The 23,520-nt window shown below is 45.2% G+C and overlaps 1 protein-coding gene across 3 annotated transcripts in view; it reads right to left on the bottom strand.

Annotated features, from left to right (window-relative positions):
* dop1a (DOP1 leucine zipper like protein A) overlaps positions 1 to 23,520 on the bottom strand; it is a 296,966-nt gene that overhangs the window by 20,631 nt on the left and 252,815 nt on the right. For all 3 annotated transcript variants that reach the window (XM_080200297.1, XM_080200299.1, XM_080200298.1), the window contains 2 exons: positions 16,620 to 16,681; positions 5,419 to 5,571 (listed from right to left, as the gene is read on the bottom strand). In XM_080200297.1, coding sequence (XP_080056423.1) covers positions 5,419 to 5,571; positions 16,620 to 16,681 — 215 coding nt within the window. The remainder of the gene's footprint in view (positions 1 to 5,418; positions 5,572 to 16,619; positions 16,682 to 23,520) is intronic.

Here is a 23,520-nt window from a genome sequence, read left to right as displayed (position 1 = left end):
GGGGTGGGGATGTGGACGGAACTGGGATTGGGGATAGGGTAAGCCCGGAGGGTAGGAAGAAGGATCAGATTGTTTCTGAGTGTCTTCGGTGCATGTGTTTCAATGCTAGGAGTGTGACTGGCAAAACAGATGAACTGAAGGCAATAATGTTCGAAAGGAAGTTGGAAGTGGTGGCGGTGACAGAGACTTGGTTAAAGGAAGGGCAGGACTGGCAGTTGAATGTTCCCGGGTATAAGTGCTTCAGGCGTGATAGGGGAGGGTCGCAGAGAGGTGGGGGAGTGGCGTTGTTAGTTAAGGATTGCATCATAGCAGTGCAGAGGGAGGGAGGAATAGAGGATATAGGAATCGAGTCACTATGGGTGGAGTTGAGGAATAGGAAGGGAGATGTTACTATGTTGGGTGTGTACTACAGACCGCCCAACAGCCTGAGGGCTGTGGAAGAAGGGATAAGCAGGGACATTCTAGATAAGTGCAGGAAGAATAGGGTGGTGGTAGTGGGAGATTTTAATCTCCCCGGGGTAGACTGGAAGGTGCCAAGATCAGAGGGTGCTGACGGGGAGGAATTTGTACAGTGTGTAATGGAAGGATCCCTGGAGCAGTATGTGGATAGCCCGACCAGGGAGGGGGCTATACTGGACTTGGTTCTGGGGAATGAGCCTGGGCAGGTGGTTGACGTTGAAGTAGGAGAGCAGGTGGCTAACAGTGACCACAACTCTGTCTGGTTTAAGATATTAATGGATAAAGATGAAGCCTGTCCTAAGGGGAGGGTGTTAAACTGGGGGAGGGCTAGATACAACCGGATTAGGCAGGATCTTAAAGATACGGACTGGGGTAAGCTGCTTGATGGCAGGTCGACGCTGGGTATGTGGGAGTCTCTCAAGGGAAAACTAAAATCTTTGCAGGAAAGGCACGTGCCAGTCAAGAGGAAGGATGGGAAGGGTAGGATTAGAGAGCCGTGGGTAACTAGGGATATTGAGGACCTGGTCAGGAGGAAGAGGGAGGCGTACATTAGATCTAGGCATTTGAGGACAGAGATAGCGTTAGAAGAATACAGAGAATGTAGGAGAGAACTTAAAAGGGGCATCAGAAAGGCAAAAAGGGGCCATGAAATGGCTTTGGTGGGTAGGATTAAAGAAAATCCTAAGGCATTTTACTCCTATGTTAGAAATAAAAGGATGGTTAGAGGGAAGATTGGCCCTCTCAGGGACAGAGGAGGGGAACTATGCTTGGAGCCTGGGGGAATGGGGGAGATCCTGAATGAATACTTTGCGTCGGTATTCACGCAGGAGAGGGGCCTGATGTCTGGTGCTGTGCTTGAGGAGTTTGAGGATCCGTTGAGGGATATAGTCATCACGAGGGAAGAAGTGTTGGGACTCTTAGACAGTATAAAGACGGATAAATCTCCAGGGCCTGATGGCATCTATCCCAGGCTGTTAAGGGAGGTGAGGGATGAAATTGCTGGGCCTCTGACGCAAATCTTTGTCTCTTCTTTGGACACAGGTGAGGTCCCAGAGGATTGGCGCATTGCAAATGTAGTACCGTTGTTTAAGAAGGGTCAGAGGGATAACCCAGGGAATTATAGGCCGGTGAGCTTGACTTCAGTTATAGGCAAGCTAATGGAGAGGATCCTCAAGGATAGGATGTATGAACATCTGGAGCGCTGCAATCTGATCAGGGATACGCAGCATGGCTTCGTTACAGGGAGGTCATGCCTTACGAATCTAGTGGAATTTTTTGAAGAGGTGACAAAAACGGTTGACGAAGGACAAGCCGTTGATGTTGTCTATATGGATTTCAGTAAGGCGTTTGACAAGGTCCCTCATGGTAGGCTGATAGAAAAGGTGAAGGCTCATGGGATACAAGGCCAGGTATGTAGATGGGTGGAGAACTGGCTTGGGAGGAGGAGACAGCGAGTAGTAGTGGAAGGCTCCTTTTCCAATTGGAGGCCTGTCACCAGTGGTGTGCCGCAGGGCTCGGTACTTGGACCTCTTCTATTTGTGGTATATATTAATGACTTGGAAGAGGGGGTAGGTGGTGTGATCAGCAAATTTGCTGATGACACCAAGATGGTTGGATTGGCGGGTACTGAGGAGCAGTGCCTGGCAATGCAACAGGACATAGACAGGCTGGTAGATTGGGCAGATAGATGGCAAATGGAATTTAATCCGGAGAAATGCGAGGTGATGCACTTTGGCCGGAATAATGTGGAGGGGAGTTATACGATAAAAGGTAGAACTATCCGGAGTATAGATACGCAGAGAGACCTGGGGGTGCAAGTGCATAAGTCCCTGAAGGTGTCGGTACAGGTGCAGAATGTGATGAGGAAAGCGTATGGTATGTTAGCCTTCATAGGAAGAGGTATAGAATATAAGAGTAGGAGTTTGATGTTGCAGTTGTATAGAACGTTGGTTAGGCCTCACTTGGAGTACTGCGTCCAGTTCTGGTCGCCGTACTACCGGAAGGATGTAGAGATCCTGGAGAGAGTGCAGAGGAGATTTACCAGGATGTTGCCTGGTATGGAAGGGCTGTCTTACGAGGAAAGATTGGATGAACTTGGGCTGTTTTCCCTTGAGAGACGTCGGCTGAGGGGGGATCTAATAGAGGTTTATAAGATTATGAAGGGGATAGATAGAGTAAATGGTGGTAAGCTTTTTCCGCTACAAGAAATGGATAGAACGAGGGGTCACGGGCTTAGGGTGAGGGGGGCTAGGTATAAGACAAATATTAGAGGGCAGTTTTTCACGCAAAGGGTAGTGGGGGTGTGGAATGCACTGCCGAGTAAGGTGGTGGAAGCAGGCACGCTAGGGTTGTTTAAGAGTCACTTAGACAGCCATATGAGCGGGCTACATATAGGGGGATATAGTAGGCCTTACTGAACATTGTAGGCTTGGGAATACGTTTTGCCTCAGGAATGTTAGTCTTTGCCTGTTTAATAATGAATTTTTTTGTCTCCACAGGCATTTAAGTCCAGCAAGGGGCATGCAGGCGGCAGGTTGTAGTGGGCTGCTCTTGGATGTTGCTTCGGGAGTTGCCTATTGCTTCATGTCGTTAGTGTGCTTAAACTGGACCATCTCGAGGGCAACATGACAGCTCAGAGACTATCTCTGTTGCTGTGCGGACACATGGATTTGGGCCTGTGTCTGTGGGAGTTTGCACGTTCTCCCCGTGGTTGCGTGGGTTTCCTCCGGGTGCTCCGGTTTCCTCCCACATCCCCCAAAGATGTGCTTTTAGGCTGATTGATTGGGTACTAAAATTGTCCCTAAATTGGACCTCCCTGATCCTCGCACGTTAGGCGTAGACTAAAATCATGAATAGGTCACTGAGATAGTAGGACGGCGGCGCGGGCTCGTTGGGCCGAAGGGCCTGTTTCCCGTGCTGTGTTGTTCTTTGTATCTTTGACATATTTGAACTTTCAGAAAGCTTTTGACAAAGTCACACGCAAGAGGTTATCGTGCAAGTTGATCAATGAGTCGAGCGCCATATCCTGTTCTTATGAGGACGTCTTTCGGAATCTGTAGGTGTCTGTTGCAGTCCTCCTCATCTCAGCAGATCCTGTGTTTATCTTGCGACTCGGCCAACATTGTCTACATGATACGCTGTAGGAAAGGATGTCCCGAGGCATGGTACACTGGGGAGACCATGCAGATGCTACAACGACGGATGAATGAACACCGCTCAACGATCACCAGGCAGGAGTGTTCTCTTCCTGTCAGGGAACACTTCAGCAGTCACGGGCATTCAGCCTTTGATCTTCGGGTAAACGTTCTGCAAGGTGGCCTTCATGACACGCGACAACACAGAATCACTGAGCAGAAACTGATAGCCAAGTTCCGCACACGAGGATAGCCTCGACCAGGATCTTGGGTTCATGTCAGACTATCTGTAACCCCTACAACTTGCCTGGGCTTGCAAAATCTCACTACTGTCCTGGCTGGAGACAATACACATCTCGTTAACTTGTGTTTAACCCTCTCTCCACTCACATTGTCTGTACCTTTAAGACGTGATGACCTGTAAAGACTCGCATTCTAACCATTATTTTGTAAATTGAGTTTGTGTCTTTATATTGCCCTGTTTGTGAATTGAAATCCCATTCACCTGATGAAGGAGCAGCGCTCTGAAAGCTAGTGGCTTGTGCTACCAAACAAACCTGTTGGATTTTAACCTGGTGTTGTGAGACTTCTTACTGCAATTATTGTCAGTGCAGACTTGATGGGCCAAAGGGTCTCTTCTGTGCCGTACAACCCTATAACTCTATATGCCAAAAATCTTTGACAATGAGTCTCTTTTTTCAACAATGCAGAATAAAGTGTAAGATAAAGATTAAAGACTAATGTGAGAAATTGGAAGAAAATATTGATACTAAAGGGGATGAGAATGGAACAAGGGGAATAAACTAGAAAATAATACTGATAAAGCGACGGAATAGCAGTTGGGAACATTTTAAAATGTTGACTGGAGTGTGTGGTTAATATATAGAATGACTGTGACAAAACATAGCAATAAACTTGCAGAATTTAATTGACAAATGGACTTTTATATAATAAATGCAAAGAAATACATTTTGGTGAAAAGAAATTGCATATTCTTTGAAAACAATAATGAAGGAACTGAAAGATCTGGAAGTATAGATACAAATACAGCTCACTGAAAGCAGTGATGCAAGTTAATAAGGCAGAAAGTAACCACAGACAGCACTGCTGTTCAATTCTGCAAAAATAAAAGTGAAAAATATTAGAAAAAGTAATATGGAGCTAATGGAGAAACTGCAAAAATATGCAGAGGAATTATGCTAGATCCAGATTATAGCAGTTAGGAAAGTTTGGATATAGCTGGTGCTCTTTTTTCTAGAGGAGGGTGACATGATTAGAGATTGTGAAAGTGAAATAAGGTTGACATGGAGGCATTGTTATTTCAAAGCATGATCATAAATATAAGTTAATCACTAATAAATTAAATAGGAAATTCAGGAGAAACTACACAGTGAGTAGATAGAAAGAGGATACTGCTACCTGAGAGAGTTGTTGAGGCGAATAGGGACACCAGATAAGCATGTGAAGGACTAAGGTATGGAAGAATGCCGGGGGGGCGGAGGGTGGATGTTGGTGGTGATCAGGTTAGAAGGAAAAGGACTGAAGGTGCTCAGGAGTACTACAATGCCTGACCTGGGTCTTTTGGTCAAAATAGCCTACTTCAGTGTCTTAAATAACACTTTCTTCTGCTTTGTAATGTTAGAAGGGCAGTTATTCCCATAGTTACACATCATTTGAATTAAAACGTTTCAACTAATCACCAGGAGCATGGACTTCTTTTAACAGGGTTTATGAGGTTGACTGATAATCATAGATGTTTTACTGGGTTGACATTTTCTGTGCAAGCTGCCTGACCATGACTACACATTTAAATGGTGTTACCAACCTTGTATGTCTGGCAGATACTTCTGGTACTGATCCACTTCACTGCTAAAAATAGCAAAGGCCAGTCTTTTTAGAAGCATTGCGCGCTGTTCCAGTTCTGCCTCACGGCTAGCAAACAGGTTGAGTGAGCTGCTCTGTGCAACAGCAACTCGAGCTGTCGGAGTGAAAACCAGAACCAGGTCAAGAAAATGTCTCAGATACATTACAAGTCCCTACACCAATGTTTATTCAGATGTTTGCTTAAAGTTTTATGTCATTAACTTTCATCAGCTTCTGAGTCCTGATGAAAGGTTATTGATCCAAAATATTAACTTTGTTCCTTGCTCTGACTGCTGAATATTGCTAACAATTTATATTAGTTCATCAATCTATGTCCATTTCACTAACAGCTAAAGTGCTCTTATCAACAAGAACGTGGTGCAACTTCAGATCCTGTTTCACTGAAATATCATTATTTTCTTCCACTTCTTGGTAACTAAATATCTTTAAAACTAACTCTTATTACTTTTGTAAAAAGAAACCACAGTTTTCAACATCCAGTTTTATCAACAAATTGCTGCCGGGATAGTTTCCTTGAACAGTGTGTGTTGGAACCGACGAGGGAGCGAGCTATCTTGGATCTGGTGTTATGTAATGAGGCGGGTAGAATTAGGGACCTTGTGGTGAAGGATCCTCTTGGGAAGAGTGATCATTGTATGTTGGAGTTTCTGATGCAGATGGAGGAGGAGGAAGTGGGTTCCTGGACACGTGTCCTTTGTTTGAACAGAGGGGAGTACAGTAGGATGAGAGAGGAATTGGCGAATGTTGATTGGGGGAGCATGTTGGAAGGTAGGTCTGCTGAGGAACAGTGGAGGATCTTTAAGGAGATCTTTCTTGGTGCTCAGCAGAAATTTATTCCGATGGTTAATCAGCCGTGGATAACGAAGGAGGTAAAGGAAAGTGTTAAATTAAAAGCGGATGCGTTTAGAGTAGATAAGAGTAGTGGGCAAGACGAGGATTGGGAGAGGTTGAAATGTCAACAAAGAATGACAAAGAAGTTGGTAAAGAAGGGTAGGATAAACTATGAAGCTGGGCTAGCGCTTAATATAAAAAAGGATAGCAAGAGTTTTTATAAATATATAAAAAGGAAAAGGCTGGCTAGGGTGAACGTTGGACCCTTAAAGGATGAGAGGGGGGACTTAGTGGTAGGGGATGGGGAAATGGCTGAGGCCTTGAATAATTTGACGGGTTAGCGATGGAAAGATGGTAGGAGTGGAGGGCCTGAATGACATTATTGTTACTAGAGAGGCGGTGCTCGACTGACTGGAGGGACTGATTGTGGACAAGTCACCAGGACCGGATGGAATGCATCCGAGGGTTCTGAAAGAAATGGCGGAGGTGATAGTGGATGCCTTGGTGATTATTTTCCAAACATCGCCGGATTCCGGGGAAGTGCCGGAAGATTGGAAAACGGCTAAAGTTACGCCATTGTTTAAGAAGGGTGGCAAGCAAAAGGCAGGGAATTATAGGCTGGTTAGTTTAACGTCTGTTGTAGGTAAAATGTTAGAATCCGTGATCAAGGAGAAAATAGCGAGGCATCTTGAAGAGAATTGTTTGATAGAGCAGACGCAGCACGGTTTCGTTAAGGGGAAGTCGTGTCTGACGAATTTATTGGAGTTCTATGAGGATGTGTCTAGGGCGGTGGATAGAGGAGAGCCAGTGGATGTGGTGTTTCTTGATTTTCAGAAGGCGTTTGACAAGGTGCCTCACAAGAGGTTGTTACAGAAGGTCAAGGGGCATGGAGTTGGGGGTAGGGTGTTAGCGTGGATAGAGGATTGGCTGTCAAATAGGAGGCAGAGAGTGGGGGTCAATGGGTGCTGTTCGGATTGGCGGTTGGTGACTAGTGGAGTGCCCCAGGGGTCGGTGCTGGGGCCTCAGCTATTCACCATTTATATAGATGATCTGGAGGAGGGAACCGAGTGTATGGTGTCGGAATTTGCTGATGACACCAAGATTGGTGGAACGGCAAATTGTGCAGAGGGTGTGGAGAGTCCGCAGAAGGATCTAGGTAGGCTGGGCGAATGGGCCAGGAACTGGCAAATGGAATTTAATGTTGGCAAATGTGAGGTTGTCCACTTTGGTAGGAATAATGGTAGGAAGGACTACTACTTACATGGCGAAAAACTGCAGCATGTGACGGTGCAGAGGGACCTTGGGGTCCTTGTGCATGAGTCGCAAAAACCCAGCCTACAGGTGCAGCAGGTGGTCAGGAAGGCGAATGGGATGCTGGCCTTCATAGCGAGGGGGATTGAATATAAAAGTAGGGAGGTCTTGCTGCAGCTGTATGGGGCACTGGTGAGGCCGCAGCTGGAGTACTGTGTGCAGTTTTGGTCGCCGCACTTACACAAGGATATTTTGGCCTTGAAGGGAGTGCAGAGGAGGTTTACTAGGCTGATACCAGAGTTGAGGGGGTTGAACTATGAGGAGAGGCTGAATAAACTAGGCTTGTATTTGTTAGAGTTTAGAAAAATGAGGGGAGATCTCATTGAGACATATAAGATGATGAATGGGATGGATAGGATAGAGGTGGAGAGACTCTTCCCGCTCAGAAAGGACAGTAGGACTAGGGGGCACGGCCTCAAGATAAAGAGGGGGCGGTTTAGAACGGAGTTGAGGAGGAACTTCTTCACTCAAAGGGTGGTGAATCTCTGGAATTCTCTGCCCGTTGAAGTGGTGGAGGCTGCCTCGCTAAATATATTTAAGACGCAGGTTGATAGGTTTTTGATAGGCAAGGGGATTAAGGGTTATGGGGAGAGGGCGGGAATGTGGAACTGAGACACGACAGATCAACCATGATCTTATTGAATGGATTTATTTTGAATGCTTGACGTAAAAGGAAAAAACAAGAGATTTTCAGGCCTTAGGTAATGTAGTTTGCTTCAATAGTTCTTGTTTATAAGGTATTTAGGTCTTCATCTGTTACTTTTACCTTATCCATTAATGAACTTAATCAATGCTCACATTTTAGCCGAGACGTCGCACAACACCAGGTTATAGTCCAACAGTTTTATTTGCAATCATAAGCTTTTGCAGCGCCACTCCTTTGTCAGGTAAAGGGGCTGACAAAGGAGCGGCTCTCGAAAACTTGTGATTTCAAACAAACCTGTTGGACTATAACCTGGTGTCGTGTGATCTGTCATCTTGTCCACCCCAAACCAACACTGGCATCTCCACATTTTAGCTAATGATGAACTTAAGGACACAGTTTGCTTCTGCACTCTGCTGCATTACAACAGCATCAGTAGTAAGAGAAGTTTGTTAAACAGACTTGGGGAATGCAACCAACAACATCAAGTACATAAGCTGCTTCTGCTTCCAGAATCCAACACAGATGCAGCGTCATGATGCAACTGTACACAACTCTGGTGCGGCCGCACTTGGAGTATTGTGTGCAGTTCTGGTCCCCACATCACAGGAAGGATGTAGAGGCTTTGGAGAGGGTGCAGAGGAGGTTTACCAGGATGTTGCCTGGTATGGAGGGGAGATCCTATGAGGAGAGACTGAGAGATTTGGGGTTGTTTTCGCTGGAAAGAAGGCGGCTAAGAGGGGACCTTATTGAAACATATAAGATGATTAGAGGTTTAGACAGGGTGGATAGTGATAGCCTTTTTCCTAGGATGGAGAAAGCTAGCACGAGGGGGCACGGCTTTAAATTAAGGGGGGGTAGTTATAGGACTGATGTCAGGGGTAGGTTCTTTACCCAGAGGGTGGTGAGGGACTGGAATGCCCTGCCAGCTGCAGTTGTAAATGCGCCTAGTTTGGGGGCGTTTAAGAGATCTGTGGATAGGTTTATGGACGAAATGGGATTGGTTTAGATTAGTGGGTTAGTGTTGTTTTTTTTTAAAAAGCTGGTCGACGCAACATCGTGGGCCGAAGGGCCTGTTCTGCGCTGTAATGTTCTATGTTCTATGTTCTAACACATAGCTAAGGGTGTTACTGAGTGTACTGAGCATACTACATAGAGTCATAGAATCCCTACAGTCCAGAAAAGGCCATTCAGCCCATTGGGTCTGCACCAACTCTGACAGAGTATCTTATCAAGGCATTCTGCCTTGCCCTACCCATGTAACCCCATGCACTTACCATGGCTCATCCATCTCTAACCTACACATCTTGGGACACTAAGGCAATTCAGCATGAGCAATCCATCTACCCTGCACATCTTTGGACTGTGGTTGGAAACCTGAGCACCCAGAGGAATCCATGCAGACATGGGAAGAATGTGCAAACTCCATATGGTTACCTGAGCTGGAATCAAACCTGGATCCCTGGTGCTGTGAGGCAGCAGTGCCAACTACTATGCCACCATGCCGCCCTTAGTAGATTTAGTAGTGATCGCCCTAGATTTAAGGCCCCTAATTTTAGACTCCCATGCAATGCCTGTCCTATCAAATTCCTTCCTAATTTTGAATACCTCTAATACATCATTCTTCAGTCTCCTGCATTTTTGAGAAAAGAGCCCCAAACTCTTTAATCTTTCTGTATCTTCTTCTGTGTCTTATATCCTTTTCGTAGTATGGCAACTTGGAGCTGGACTTTGAAAAGAGGGTCCAGATTGGAGGGAAGTGGTGTGCAATTTGGTGTCCGCTCCATGCCAGTCCACTGGTAAAACCCCTATCTCAAGTCATTTTCGAAGAGGCTGGCTCAGGATCAGACTGATTGCCCACCATCAGCAAGCAGCCAATTAGATTTAATTAAAGGGCCAATAGAAGCCTCATTGCACACAAACTGGAATTTCCAGTCAGCTATGCAGACAGCCCATAGTCGTCTGGACCATGTTGTTGTGGGCTCAGGCAGAAAGCACAATGGACCAACTGAGGGAACCCATATCCACCCCTTCAGATCCATAATGCTTGCTGGCAGTTGCGGTGACCCAGGAGGGTTTGCCCCTTGAAAATTATGGCCTGACAGCTATGTCATTTTTAAGAATAAAACTAACTTCTTGCGCTTCTCTCCATCTCTATCCTCATATTGAATGCCAATTTGAGAAAGTTAGAGGGCCTCCATCATTGACAGCTTGTATGATTGAATGGCAAGCCATCCTTGACCTCTAATTGACTGCAGCTTTGAAATGGACGTGTCTAAAGCAAGCCTTGTATGATTGAGACGTGGAACGAATCCTCAAGTCCAATTCCTGACCCCAATTAAAATGCAGTCCTAGAAATCTGCTTTGTATTGTACTAAAGTATAGTCTAAACCAAGGTTCTTCCAAGGTTAATATAAATTCTGGCTTCTAAAGAAGTCATACTCAATTTGAAATGGTGGGCAGAATGTTATATTTTGACTAAGTATCAACTCAGATAGGAAAACTGGCGTTCCACTGCTGTCTTTACCTGCCAGTGAAAAAAGTCTTAGATGGGGTCCCATGATATCATGTTGGCCAGTGCCTGGACACTGCTATGATACTATGATACAGGGATGATCCTCTTCCCCCTGGGCCTGTAGTGAACACTGTGCTCTCAGTGGGGGTCATTTGCCAGGTCCTTGTTGGTCCAGACCTATTGTAAACCCTGCTGGGGAGGGAGATCCTAAAATTGGGGAGGAGATTGGTGAGGGGATCAGGGAGGGGAAGCCCACAAATGAGATGCAAAAATATGGTAATGGAGTTCCTGAACTTTCATGGTGGGAATCCCATTATGTCATTGGTGTGGACTCCTGTTGGATTCTCACCCCACATTGGCTTTCCAGCCCGCTCAAACCAAAGGCTGAGAATCCCAGGCATTGCTCTCTGCACAGGTGCTGCCAGATCTGCTTGAGTATTTCAACCCAATGCTTTGATTTTTTATAATATTAACTTGCATCACCATTCCTAGTGTTCTGTGTACCTATATTGCTGGATACCTTTGTTTTTCTACATCTTTTAAACTCTTATTATCCAAATATCTGCACATTCATCTTAATCCTCTAACCAAAATGTACCACCTTGGTGCTCACATGCAAAGGTCCTAAAATGTGACAGCAGATATTAGCATATAGGATCTTACAGGAATTAACAAAAACAATTTCAAATGGTCTCTTTGTTAGCATTAGAAATTAACATTTTCTAGCAGTTGCATTTATGTTCTAATCATTCCATATTTGACTGACAAAAGTCTCCCTCAATATTGGAAAAGGTAAGCTCCTTACTGCAAGTGCTATCTGATATTGGAGTGTCAGCTTCAGCGCAGAGATCTATTGATAACAAAACTCAGCCTGGAAAATTGGAGAGAAAAAGCACCACTGGAAGTGTAATATAGACAGAGAGGGCAAAAAAGGCAAATTAAAAGACAAAATGGAATAGAGATCAACATTTACAGATGTGTAAAAAAAGGAGGCAAGGTACAAACACCAAGAAAATCTCACCTGGCCTAAGGCTCAGATCCACAAACTATAGGCCCAATAACAATTTCAAAAATGACAATCAAAATTGTACATATAATAGAATAAGAATTTCAAATTAAACAGTCAAGATAACTAACGCCAAACTTCATTAACATTACTTTGTTCAAATTTCTTAAAAGCTGCTCATCATAAAATCTACATATTCAGATAAGAAAAAATATAGTTGTATCTTGCGCTAATATTAACTCACCTCGTGATGCTTAAACATAGCAACACTGATGAGTTTCATCTCCCTGGACCGAGAATACCTGATGCTAAAATGCCCCTACTACCTTCCATGGGAGTTCACCTCCATTATCCTGACGGCAGTTTACATCCCACCCCATGCGGACGTGAAGATTGAGCTGGACGAAATATGGTTATCCATCATCATCGATGAGGACCTCGACACTATTAGTCATTTTGAGGCTGGATGCGATCTGTCCGAAGATGACTGATCAAGCCAATTTGAGCGTGGAACGTCCTGGCACATATTGGACAGACTTGTGTAAGCACTGTAGTTGTTGTGCTGGTGGCTCTGGACTTGCGCAGCTTGTGCTTAAGTTGTGCTTCAGCAATACACCTTGCTTCATAAGTTTGACAGCCCTTGTGGATGAGGCAACGCCAGGTAGGACAGTTTTGCGCCAGCGTTTCCCAGGTGGTCATGTCTATGTTAAGCGACTTCAGGGAGGCCTCGAGTGTGTCTTTGTAATGTTTCTTCTGCCCTCTATGCGAGTGTCTTCCAGCAGAGAGTTCCCCAAAAAAAGAGCTGCTTGGGTATGCGCTCATCTGGCACACGGATGATATGACCTGCCCACGGGTCTGCGCTCTCATCAGCAGCGTGTGCACTTGCTCCAGAGAGAACTTCAGTGTCTGGTACTTCGTCTTGCCATCTGATGCGCAATAGTCTGTGAAGACAAGTCATGTGGAAATGATTGAGCTGTCTTGCATGCCTTCGATACACAGTCCACGTTTCACAGGCATACAAGAGGGTAGTGAGTACCATGGTGCTGTAGACCTTCAGTTTTGTTGCTGGGCTGATTCCTCAACGTTCCCATACAGCGGAGCGCAGTCTACCAAAAGAACTTGCCTTTGCTATTCTACAGTTAACTTCTGTATCAAGAGTCACTGCTTGGGAGAGGGTGCTGCCAAGATAAGTGAACTGGTCCACTGCCTTTAGTTTCTGCCCTTTGATTGTGATTATGGGTTCTGTGTACGGTGCATGATGAGCAGGCTGGTGCATGACTTCGGTCTTTTTAATGTTGATGGTGAGTCCAAAGTTGTCACAAGCCGTGGAAAATTTGTCCATACTGGGGGCATGGGGTGTCAGGGAGGGGAAGTACCTCTGGTGGGGGAACATGTCGCAGACCACTATTAATAGCCTTGAGACGAAATGTCCCGAGGTTTTGTTCATTGAAGTCCCCAGCCACAATCAGGCCAAGCTCTACAGCTTACTACCAGAAACCCAAATATCCTACACCACTGCTACACAAATATCAAACATACCTACCGCTCTATTGCCCACCCACACTTTGACAAATCAGACCACAAGGCTGTGCTCCTGCTCTCAGCTTACAAGCAAAAACTGAAGTGGGAGAATCCATCAAAGGAAGTTGTGCAATGTTGGTCTGAGGAATCAGATGATCTCCTATGGGACTGCTTAGAGTCAGTGGACTGGTCAGTATTTAAAAACTCTGTGACCAGCCTGAATGAGTACACCACTACTGTACTGAATTCATTAGTAAACGTGTAGAAGACTGCCTGCTGAAAAAGCAAATACGCATGTTTCCCAACCGGAAACCATGGATTATCAGGGATATTCACTGCTTGCTGAAGTCCAGGTCTGAGGCATTCAAGTCAGGTGACCCTGACCTATACAAGAAAGCCAGATGCGATCTAAAGAGATCCATCAAAGATGCCAAAAGACAATACCGGGCCAAGCTAGAGTCCCAGGCTAGCCACACAGACCCCCGCTGACTATAGCTAGGTCTGCAAGACATTACAGGCTGCAAGTTGAAGGCACGTAAAATTGCCAACTCCAACATACCCTTCTCTGATGAGCTTAATGTATTCTATGCCCGTTTTGAGCATGAGATCAGCAAGAGCATGCCCTCCACCCTGGAAACCTTGGATGAATCTGTGTCTGAGGTCATCATTGCAGATATCAGAGCAACTTTCTCAAAGGTCAACTCACAGAAAGCGACTGGCCTGGATGGGTTACCCTGGTAAGCACTCAGATCCTGCAAGGATCAGCTAGCAGGGGTATTTGCAGACATCTTCAACCTCTCTTTATAACAATCTGAGGTCCCTATCTGCTTCAAAAAAAAATGACCATCATCCCAGTACCAAAGAAAAGCCTAGCAGCGTGCCTTAATGACTATCGTCCAGTGGCTGACATCCATCATTCTGAAGTGCTTTGAAAGGTTAGTCATGACATGAATCAATTCCAGACCCCCAGGACTGCCTGGATCCACTACAGTTCACCTACCACCGCAACAGGGCCACAGCAGATGCCATTTCCCTAGCCCTGCACTCAACCCTGGAACACCCAGATAACAAAGACACTTATGTCAGACTCCTATTTATTGGCTACAGCTCAGCCTTCAACCCCATTATTCCTACAAAACACACCTTCAAACTCTATGGCCTGGGCCTTGGCTCCTCCCTTTGCAACTGGATCCTGAACTTCCTAACTCACAGATCACAATCAAAAGGACAGGCAACAACAGCTCCTCCACAATTATCCTCAACACTGCTGCTCCACAAGGCTGTGTTCTCAGCCCCCTACTATACTCCTTATATACCTATGAATGTGTGGCCAAATTTTTTTTTTTGATTTGATTTATTATCGTCATATGTATTAACATACAGTGAAAAGTATTTTTTTTTATGTGCTATACAAAATATACCGTTCATAGAGAAGGAATCAAGAGAGTGCAGAATGTAGTGTTACAGTCATAACTAGGGTGTGGAGAAAGATCAACTTAATGCAAGATAAGTCCATTCAAAGGTCTGACAGCAGCAGGGAAGAAGCCGTTCTTGAGTCAGTTGGTACATGACCTCAGAATTTTGTATCTTCTTCCTAACGGAAAAAGGTGGAAAAGACAATGTCAGGGGTGCATGGGGTCCTTAATTACGCTGGCTGCTTTGCTGAGGCAATGGGAAGTGAAGATAAAGTCAATGGATGGGAACCTGGTTTGCGTGATGGATTGGGCTACATTCACAACCTTTTGTAGTTCCTTGCGGTCTTGAGAGCAGAGCCATACTAAGCTATGATACAACCAGAAGGAATGCTTTCTATGGTGCATCTGTAAAAGTTGGCGAGAGTCATAGCTGACATGCCAAATTTCCTTAGTCTTCTGAGAAAGTAGAAGCGATGGCGGGCTTTCTTAACTACAGTGATGGCATGGGGGGACTAGAAGGTTATTGGTGATCTGGGCACCTAAAAACTTGAAGCTCTCGACCCTTTCTACTTCGTCCTCAATGACGTGGCGTGTTCTCCTTTATGATTCCTGAAGTTGATGACAATCTCCTTCATTTGTTGACATTGAGGGAGAGATCATTGTTGCCGCATCGGTTAACCAGATTCTCTATCTCATTCCTGTATTCTGTCTCGTTGTTTGAGATCCGACCCATTACGGTGGTGTCATCACGCAAACTTGAAAATTGAATTAGAGGGGAATTTGACCACACAATCATAGGTGTCTAAGTATAGTAGGGGGTTGAGAACACAGCCTTGTGGGGCACTGGTATCGAGCATGATTGTGGAGGAGGCGTTCTCCTCTAATAATTCAATTTGCAAGTTTGCTGATGACACCACCGTAACGGATCGGATCTCAAACAATGAGGGGAGTGCAGGAATAAGATAGAGAATCCGGTGAACTGGTGCAACGATAATAATCTCTGCCTGAATGTCAACAAAATGAAGCAGATTGTCATTGACTTCAGGAAGCATAGTAGAGAACAGGTCCCTGTATACATCAACAGGGGCGAAATAGAAACGATTCGAGAGCTTCAAGTTTTTAGGTGTCCAGATCACCAATAACCTGCCCTAGTCCCCCCATGCCAATTAAGAAAGCCCACCATCGCCTCTACTTTTTCAGAAGACTAAGGAAATTTGACACATCAGTTACAACTCTCACCAACTTTTACAGATGCACCAAGTTGCACCACAGCTTGGTATGGCTCCTGCTCTGCCCAAGACTGCTAGGAACTACTAAAGGTCATGGACATAGATTCCATTGAATCCATCACACAAACCAACCTCCCATACATTGACTCTGTCTACACTTGCCGCTGCTTAGCAAAGCACCCAGCATAATTAAGGACCTCACGCACCGCAGACATTCTCTCTTTCATCTTCTTCCTTCAGGAAAAGGATACAAAAGTCTGAGGTCATGTACCAATCGACTCAAGAACAGCTTCTTCCCTGCTGCAATCAGAATCTTGAATGGACCTATCTTGCATTAAGTTGATCTTTCTCTACACCCTATCTATGACTATAACACTACATTCTGCACTCTCTCATTTCCTCCTCTATGAACAGTATGCTTTGTCTGTATAGTGCGCAAGAAACAATATTTTTCACTGTATGTTAGTACATGTGACAATAAATCAAATCAAAAATCATATTAACTCGTTAACTAACAACACTTTGTTCAGCATGCCTTAAAACCATTTTATGGAATACAAAAATATTTGCAATAGATACAGTAAGGCTGTGACAACTAAAACTAGTCAAACAAAAGCAAACAAGTATGCACGTAGGAATGGACAGAAATAGTAACGGATACCAATACTTACTCATGAGATCCCTGAACGTGGTTTTGTCATGGGTCATCAAGTGATCTATGATGGCTCTCCAACTGCAGGTTTGAAACACAAAATCTAGTAAACCTACTGATGAATAAAAGATCCTAGAGTTGAGGTCAGATACCATTTAATCAACACAACAAGATAAAATACAAACATACAAAAGAGCATGAGTAGGCCATTCAGTCCCTCAAGTCTGCTCCACCTTGAGATAAAATCAAGTCTGATCTGATGGTAACTTCAAATCTACTTCCTGCCAATTGCCTACTGCTGATAACCTATCACCCTACTTAAGGAAGGATGTTAGAAGTCCAGAGAGGATTTATCAGACTAATTCCTGCAATGGGTGTGTTGCCTTGTGATGAAAGGTTGGAAAGGTTAGGATGGTATCTGCTAGAATTAGAAGAGTAACAGGTAACTTGATGAAAACCACATGAGTTCAAGAATGCAAATGGGAGTTGATTAAAAATACACAAATTTTTGAGAATGGTAGAAAAGAGACTACTGTATACCAGGATCCTGCTCAGGCTAATTTGTGTCTAGGCCTGATCTTGTAAACAACTAGTGTAAGATCTACGGCCTCTAGACAAGTAAACTTACAAGTAAATTATGCTGGCTGCTTTGCCGAGTCAGCGGGAAGCATAGAATCCCAGTTACCAAGAATCAAACCTCCTCTGTCTTTAAAATATTCAAAGACTCTGCTTCCATATCTTTTCAGGAAGAGTGTTCCAAAGATTCATGTCCCTCGAGTGAAAGAATTTTGTCTCATTTCTGTTCTAAATGGGTGACTCCTTATTTTTAAACAGTAACCTCTAGTTCTAGATTCTCCACAAGAGGAAAAATCCTTTCCACATTCAACCTGTAAAGACCCTGCAGGATCTCATGTGGTTTTAATCAAGACACCTCTTACTCTTCTAAATTCTAGCAGTTACCATCCTGGTATCCAGTCACTCTGGTAGGCCAGAGCGACCAGATCTCCAGCACTAAGTCCATCCCTGTACCCGAGAAGGGAAAGGGGGAGAGCAGGAGAACAATCGTGACTGGGGACACGATGGTTAGGGGGACAGTTAGGAGATTCCGCGGCAGCAACAGAGACTCACGGATGGCATGTTACCTCCTGGGTGCAACAGTCCGTGATGTCTCAGACCATGTTTTCAAGATCCTGAAGGGGGAGGGGGATCAGTCGCAGGTTGCGGTGCACATCGGTACCAATGACGTAGGTACATAGAACATTGCAGCACAAACAGGCCCTTTGGCCCAGAAGTTGCACCGATCACGTCTATACCTAGAACTATCTGTAACTCCATTAAATCCCATATACTCATCCCAAAGTCTTTTAGAAGACCCCAGCGAGTTCGCCTCTACCACCACCGACGGCAGCCGATTCCACTCACTCACCACCCTCTGAGTGAAAAACTTACCCCTAACATCTCCTCTGTACTTGCTTCCCAGCACCTTAAACCTGTGTCCTCTCGTAGCGACCATTTCAGCCCTGGGAAATAGCCTCCGAGAATCCACCCTATCTATTCCTCTCAACATTTTATAAACCTCTATCAGGTCGCCTCTCAATCTTCGTCTCTCCAGGCAGAAGAGACCTAGCTCCCTCAACCTATCTTCATAAGGCATGCCTCCCAATCCAGGCAACATCCTTGTAAATCTCCTCTGCACCCTCTCAATAGCTTCCACATCCTTCCTGTAGTGAGGCGACCAGAACTGCGCACGGTACTCCAAGTGGGGTCTGACAAGGGTCTTATAAAGTTGCAGCATTACCTCCCGACTCCTAAACTCAATCCCTTGATTAACGAAGGCCAGTACACCATACGCCTTCTTGACCACATCCTCCACCTGCGAGGCCGATTTAAGAGTCCTATGGACCCAGATCCCAAGATCCTTCTGCTCTTCAACACAGCTAAGACTCCCACCCTTGATATTGTACTCCTTCATCCCATTGGTCCTGCCAAAATGGACCACTACACATTTATCCGTGTTGAAGTCCATCTGCCACTTCTCCGCCCAGTCTTGCATCTTATCTATGTCACGCTGCAACTTCTGACTTCCCTCCAGACTATCCACAACACCACCAACCTTCGTATCGTCGGCGAACTTGCTAACCCATCCCTCCACTTCCTCATCCAGGTCATTTATGGAAATGACAAACAGCAAGAGTCCTAGAACAGATCCCTGGGGCACTCCACTGGTGACTGACCTCCATGCAGAAAAAGACCCATCCACAACCACTCTCTGCCTTCTGCAGGCAAGCCAGTTCTGGATCCACAAGGCCAAAGCCCCTTGGATACCATGCCCTCTCACCTTCTCAAGAAGTCTTACATGGGGGACCTTATCAAACGCCTTGCTGAAGCCCATGTAAACCACATCCACCGCTCTTCCTTCGTCAACGTGTTCAGTCACATTTTCAAATAACTCAAGTCAGCTTGTAAGGCACAACCTGCTCTTGACAAAGCCGTGCTGACTATTTCTGATCATTCTAAACTTCTCTAAATGCTCATAAATCTTGTCCCTCAGAATCCTCTCCATCAACTTACCAACCACTGAGGTCAGACTCACCAGTCGGTAATTTCCTGGGCTATCCCTGTTCCCTTTCTTGAAAATAGGAACCACATCCACAATCCTCCGGAACTCTCCCGTCTCCATCGACGACGCAAAGATCATCGCCAGGGGCCTGCAATCACTTCCCTCACCTCCCACAGTAACCTGGGGTACATCCCATCCCAGGTAGGAGAAGGGATGGGAATTTAAAACAGGAATTTAGGGAGCTAGGATGGAAAGCTGAGAGCCAGGACAAAGCATGTTGTCATCTCTGGTTTGTTGCCGGTGCCACGTGCTAGTGAGTTGAGGAACAGGGAGAGAGTGCAGGTTAACATGTGGTGGCAGGGATGGTGTAGGAGAGAGTGTTTCATTTACTTGGATAATTGGAGCACATTCTGGGGAAGGTGGGACCTGTACTAACAGGACGGCTTGCACCTAAACCAGAGGGGCACCAATATCCTGGGACGGAAATTTGGGGGGTTTAAACTAATTTGTCAGGGGGATGGAAAAATGAACTGTAGTCCAAAAGCCAGTGAGGGTCATGGGGTACTGAGGAGGGTATCAAGGTCACAGAAGTTTACAAGCCGACAGGATGGTGGGTTGAAGTGTATCTACTTCAATGCAAGGAGCATCAGGAATACGGTAGGTGAACTTGGAGCATGGATTGGTACTTGGGACTATGATGTTGTGGCCATTATGGAGACGTAGTCAATTTCACAGGGGAGGTGCCGGATGATTGGAGGGTGGCTCATGTTGTTCCGTTGTTTAAAAAAGGTTCCAAGAGAAATCCTGGAAATTACAGGCCAGTAAGTTTGACGTCGGTGGTTGGCAAGTTATTGGAAGGTGTGATAAGGGATAGGATCTACAAATATTTGGATAGACAGGGACTTATTAGGGAGAGTCAACATGGCTTTGTGTGTGGTAGGTCATGTTTGACCAATCTATTAGAGTTTTTTGAGGAGGTCGCCAGGAAAGTGGATGAAGGGAAGGCGGTGTATGTTGTCTACCTAGATTTCAGCAAGGCCTTTGACAAGGTCCCTCATGGGAGGTTAGTTAGGGAGGTTCAGTCGCTAGGTATAGATGGGGAGGCTGTAAATTGGATTAGACAGTGGCTCAATGGAAGAAGCCAGGGAGCAGTTGTGGAGGATTGCTTCTCTGAGTGGAGGCCTGTGACTAGTGGAGTGCCACAGAGATCGGTGTTGGGTCCATTGTTGTTTGTCATCTATATCAATGATCTGGATGATAATGTGGTAAATTGGGTCAGCAAATTTGCTGATGTTACAAAGGTTGGAGGTGTAGTGGACAATGAGGAAGGTTTTCAAAGCTTGCAGAGGGACTTGGACCAACTAGAAAAATGGGCTGAAAAATGGCAAATGGAATTTATCGCAGATAAGTGTGAGGTATTGCACTTTGGAAGGACAAACCAAAGTAGAACGTACAGGCTAAATGGTAGGACTCTGAAGAGTGAAGTTGAACAGAGGGATCTGGGAATACAGAATTCCCTAAAAGTGATGTCACAGGTGGATAGAGTCATAAAGAGTGCTTTTGGTACACTGGCCTTTAAAAATTGGAGTATCGAGTGTAAAAGTTGGAGTGTTATGGTACGGTTAAATAAGGCATTGATGAGGCCGAATTTAGAGTATTGCGTACAGTTTTGGTCACCTTGTTACAGGAAGGATGTAAACAAGGTTCAAAGAGTGCAGAGAAGGTTCACAAGGATGTTGCCGGGACTTGAGAAGCTGAGTTACAGAGAGAGATTGAATAGGTTAGGACTTTATTCCCTGGAGCGTAGAAGAATGAGGCGAGATTTGATAGAGGCGTATAAGATTTTGATGGGTATAGATAGAGTGAACGCAAGCAGGCTTTTTCCACTGAGGCTAGAGGAGAATAAAAACCAGAGGGCATGGGTTAAGGGTGAAAGGAGAAAAGTTTAAAAGGAATATGGGGGGGCGGTGGTGTGGGGGCTTCTTCACGCAGAGTGTGGTGGGAGTGTGGAATGAGCTGCCGAATACAGTGGTAAATGCGAGGTCACTTTTAACGTTTAAGAAAAACTTGGATGGATTCATGGATGAGAGGGGTGTGGAGGGATATGGTCCAAGTGCAGGTCAGTGGGACTAGGCAAAAAAAAATGGTTCAGCACGGACAAGAAGGGCCAAAAGGCCTGTTTCTGAGCTGTAATTTTCTATGGTTCTATGGTTAGAACAAGGACAGGAATGGTTGTTGGCTGTTCCGGGATATAGATGTTTCAGTAAGAGTAGGGAAGGTGGTAAAAGGGGTGGAGGAGTAGCATTGTTAATAGTTTAACAGCTGCTAAAAGGCATTTCAAGGGCGATCTACCTATTGAGGTAATATGGGCTAAAGTGAGAGATAGGAAAGGGTATCGGTCACGTTGTTAGGAGTTTTCTATAGGCCCCCAAATAGTAACAGAGATGTGGAAGAGGAAATGGCAAAAGCAGATTATGGATAGGTGTGGAGGTCACAGGGTAGTTATCATGGGTGACTTTAACTTTCCAAATATTGATTGGAACCTTTATAGGTCAAATAGTTCAGATGGGACACTTTTTGTACACTGTGTGCAGGAGAGTTTCCTGACAATATGCGGATAAGCCGACAAGAGGTGGGGCCACATTGGACTTGGCACTGTGTAATGAACCGGGCCAAGCGTTAGATTTGTTTGTGGAAGAGCACTTTGGAGATAGTGACCACAATTCAGTGTCCTTCCTTATTGCAATGGAGAGGGATAGGGTCACACGACAGGGCAAGGTTTATAATTGGGGCAGGGGTAATTATGATGCAATTAGACAAGAATTGGAGAGCATAAGATAGGAATAGAAACTGTCAGGAATGGGCACAAATGAAAAGTGGATCTTTTTCAAGGAACAAATACTGCATGTCCTTGATAGGTATGTCCCTGGTAGGCAGGGAGGAAATGGCGAAGTGAGGGAACCATGGTACACAAAGGATGTTGAATGACTTGTCAAGAGGAAAAAGGAAGCATATGTAAGGATGAAAAAACAAGGTTCAGTTGGGTCGCTTGAGGGTTACAAGGTAGTTAGGAATAAGTTTAAAAAAAGAGCTTAGGAGAGCTAGGAGAGGGCATGAGAAGTCCTTGGCGGGTCATATAAAAGAAAACCCCAAGGCTTTTTACTCTTATGAGAAGTAAAAGAATGACCAGGGTGAGGTTAGGGCCAGTCAAGGATAGTGATGGCAACCTGCGCATGGAGTCAGAGGAGATAGGTGGGGCGTTGAATGAATGCTTTTCTTCATTGTTCACTAAGGAGAGGGGCCATGTTTTTGAGGATGAGTGAGTGATACAGGCTGATAGAATGGAGAAAGTAGATATTCTGAGGGAAGATGTGTTAGCAATTTTGAAAAACCTGAGGGTCGATAAGTCTCCTGGGCTAGATGGGATGCATCCTAGGATACTTTGGGAGGCAAGGGATGAGATTGCAGAGCCTTTAGCTTTGATTTTTGGATCCTCACTGTCCATGGGGATTATGCCAGAGGACTGGAGAGTGGCGAATCATAGAACCCTGCAGTGCAGAAAGAGGCCCTTCGGCCCATCAAGTCTGCACCGACCACAATCCCACCCAGCGTTACCCCCATATCCTTACATATTTTACCCACTAATCCCTCTAACCCAAGCATCCTAGTACACTAAGGGGCAATTTTTTAGCATCGCCAATCAACCTAACCCGCACATCTTTGGACTGTGGGAGCAAACCAGAGCACCTGGAGGAAACCCACTCAGACACGAGAAGAATGTGCAAACTCCGCACAGGCAGTGACATGAGCCAGGAATTGGTCCCTGGAGCTGTGAAGCAGCAGTGCTAACCACCGTGCTATCATGCCGCCCCCAATGTTGTTCTTCTCTTCAAGAAAGGAAATAGGAACGGCCTTGGTAATTATAGGCCAGTTAGTCTTACTTCTGTGGTTGGTAAGTTAATGGAAAGGGTCCTGAGAGATAGGATTTATGACCATTTGGAAAGATGCAGTTTAATCAGGGATAGTCAGCAAGGTTTCATGAGGGGTAAGTCCTGTCTCACAAATTTCATTGAATTCTTTGAGGAGGTAACTAAGTGTATGGATGAAGGTAGAGCAGTTGATGTCATACACATGGATTTTAGTAAGGCGTTTAATAAGGTTCCCCAGGGTATGCTCATGAAGAAAGTAAGGTGGTGTGAGATAGAAGGAAATTTGGCCAATTGGATAAGAAACTGACTGTCTCATAGAAGACAGAAGGAAAATTTTGAACTGGAGGCCAGTTACCAGCAGTGTACCACAGGGATCAGTGCTGGGTCCTCTGCTATTTGTGATGGAAGAGGGGGCTGAAGGGGAGGTTAGT

The sequence above is a fragment of the Carcharhinus amblyrhynchos genome, chromosome 12 (genome assembly GCF_965287045.1).
Source record: "Carcharhinus amblyrhynchos chromosome 12, sCarAmb.v2.hapA, whole genome shotgun sequence".
Classification (NCBI taxonomy): Eukaryota; Metazoa; Chordata; class Chondrichthyes; order Carcharhiniformes; family Carcharhinidae; genus Carcharhinus; species Carcharhinus amblyrhynchos.
The sequence above is the reverse complement of the archived record's forward strand: the minus strand, read 5'-3'. Positions and strand labels throughout refer to the sequence as shown.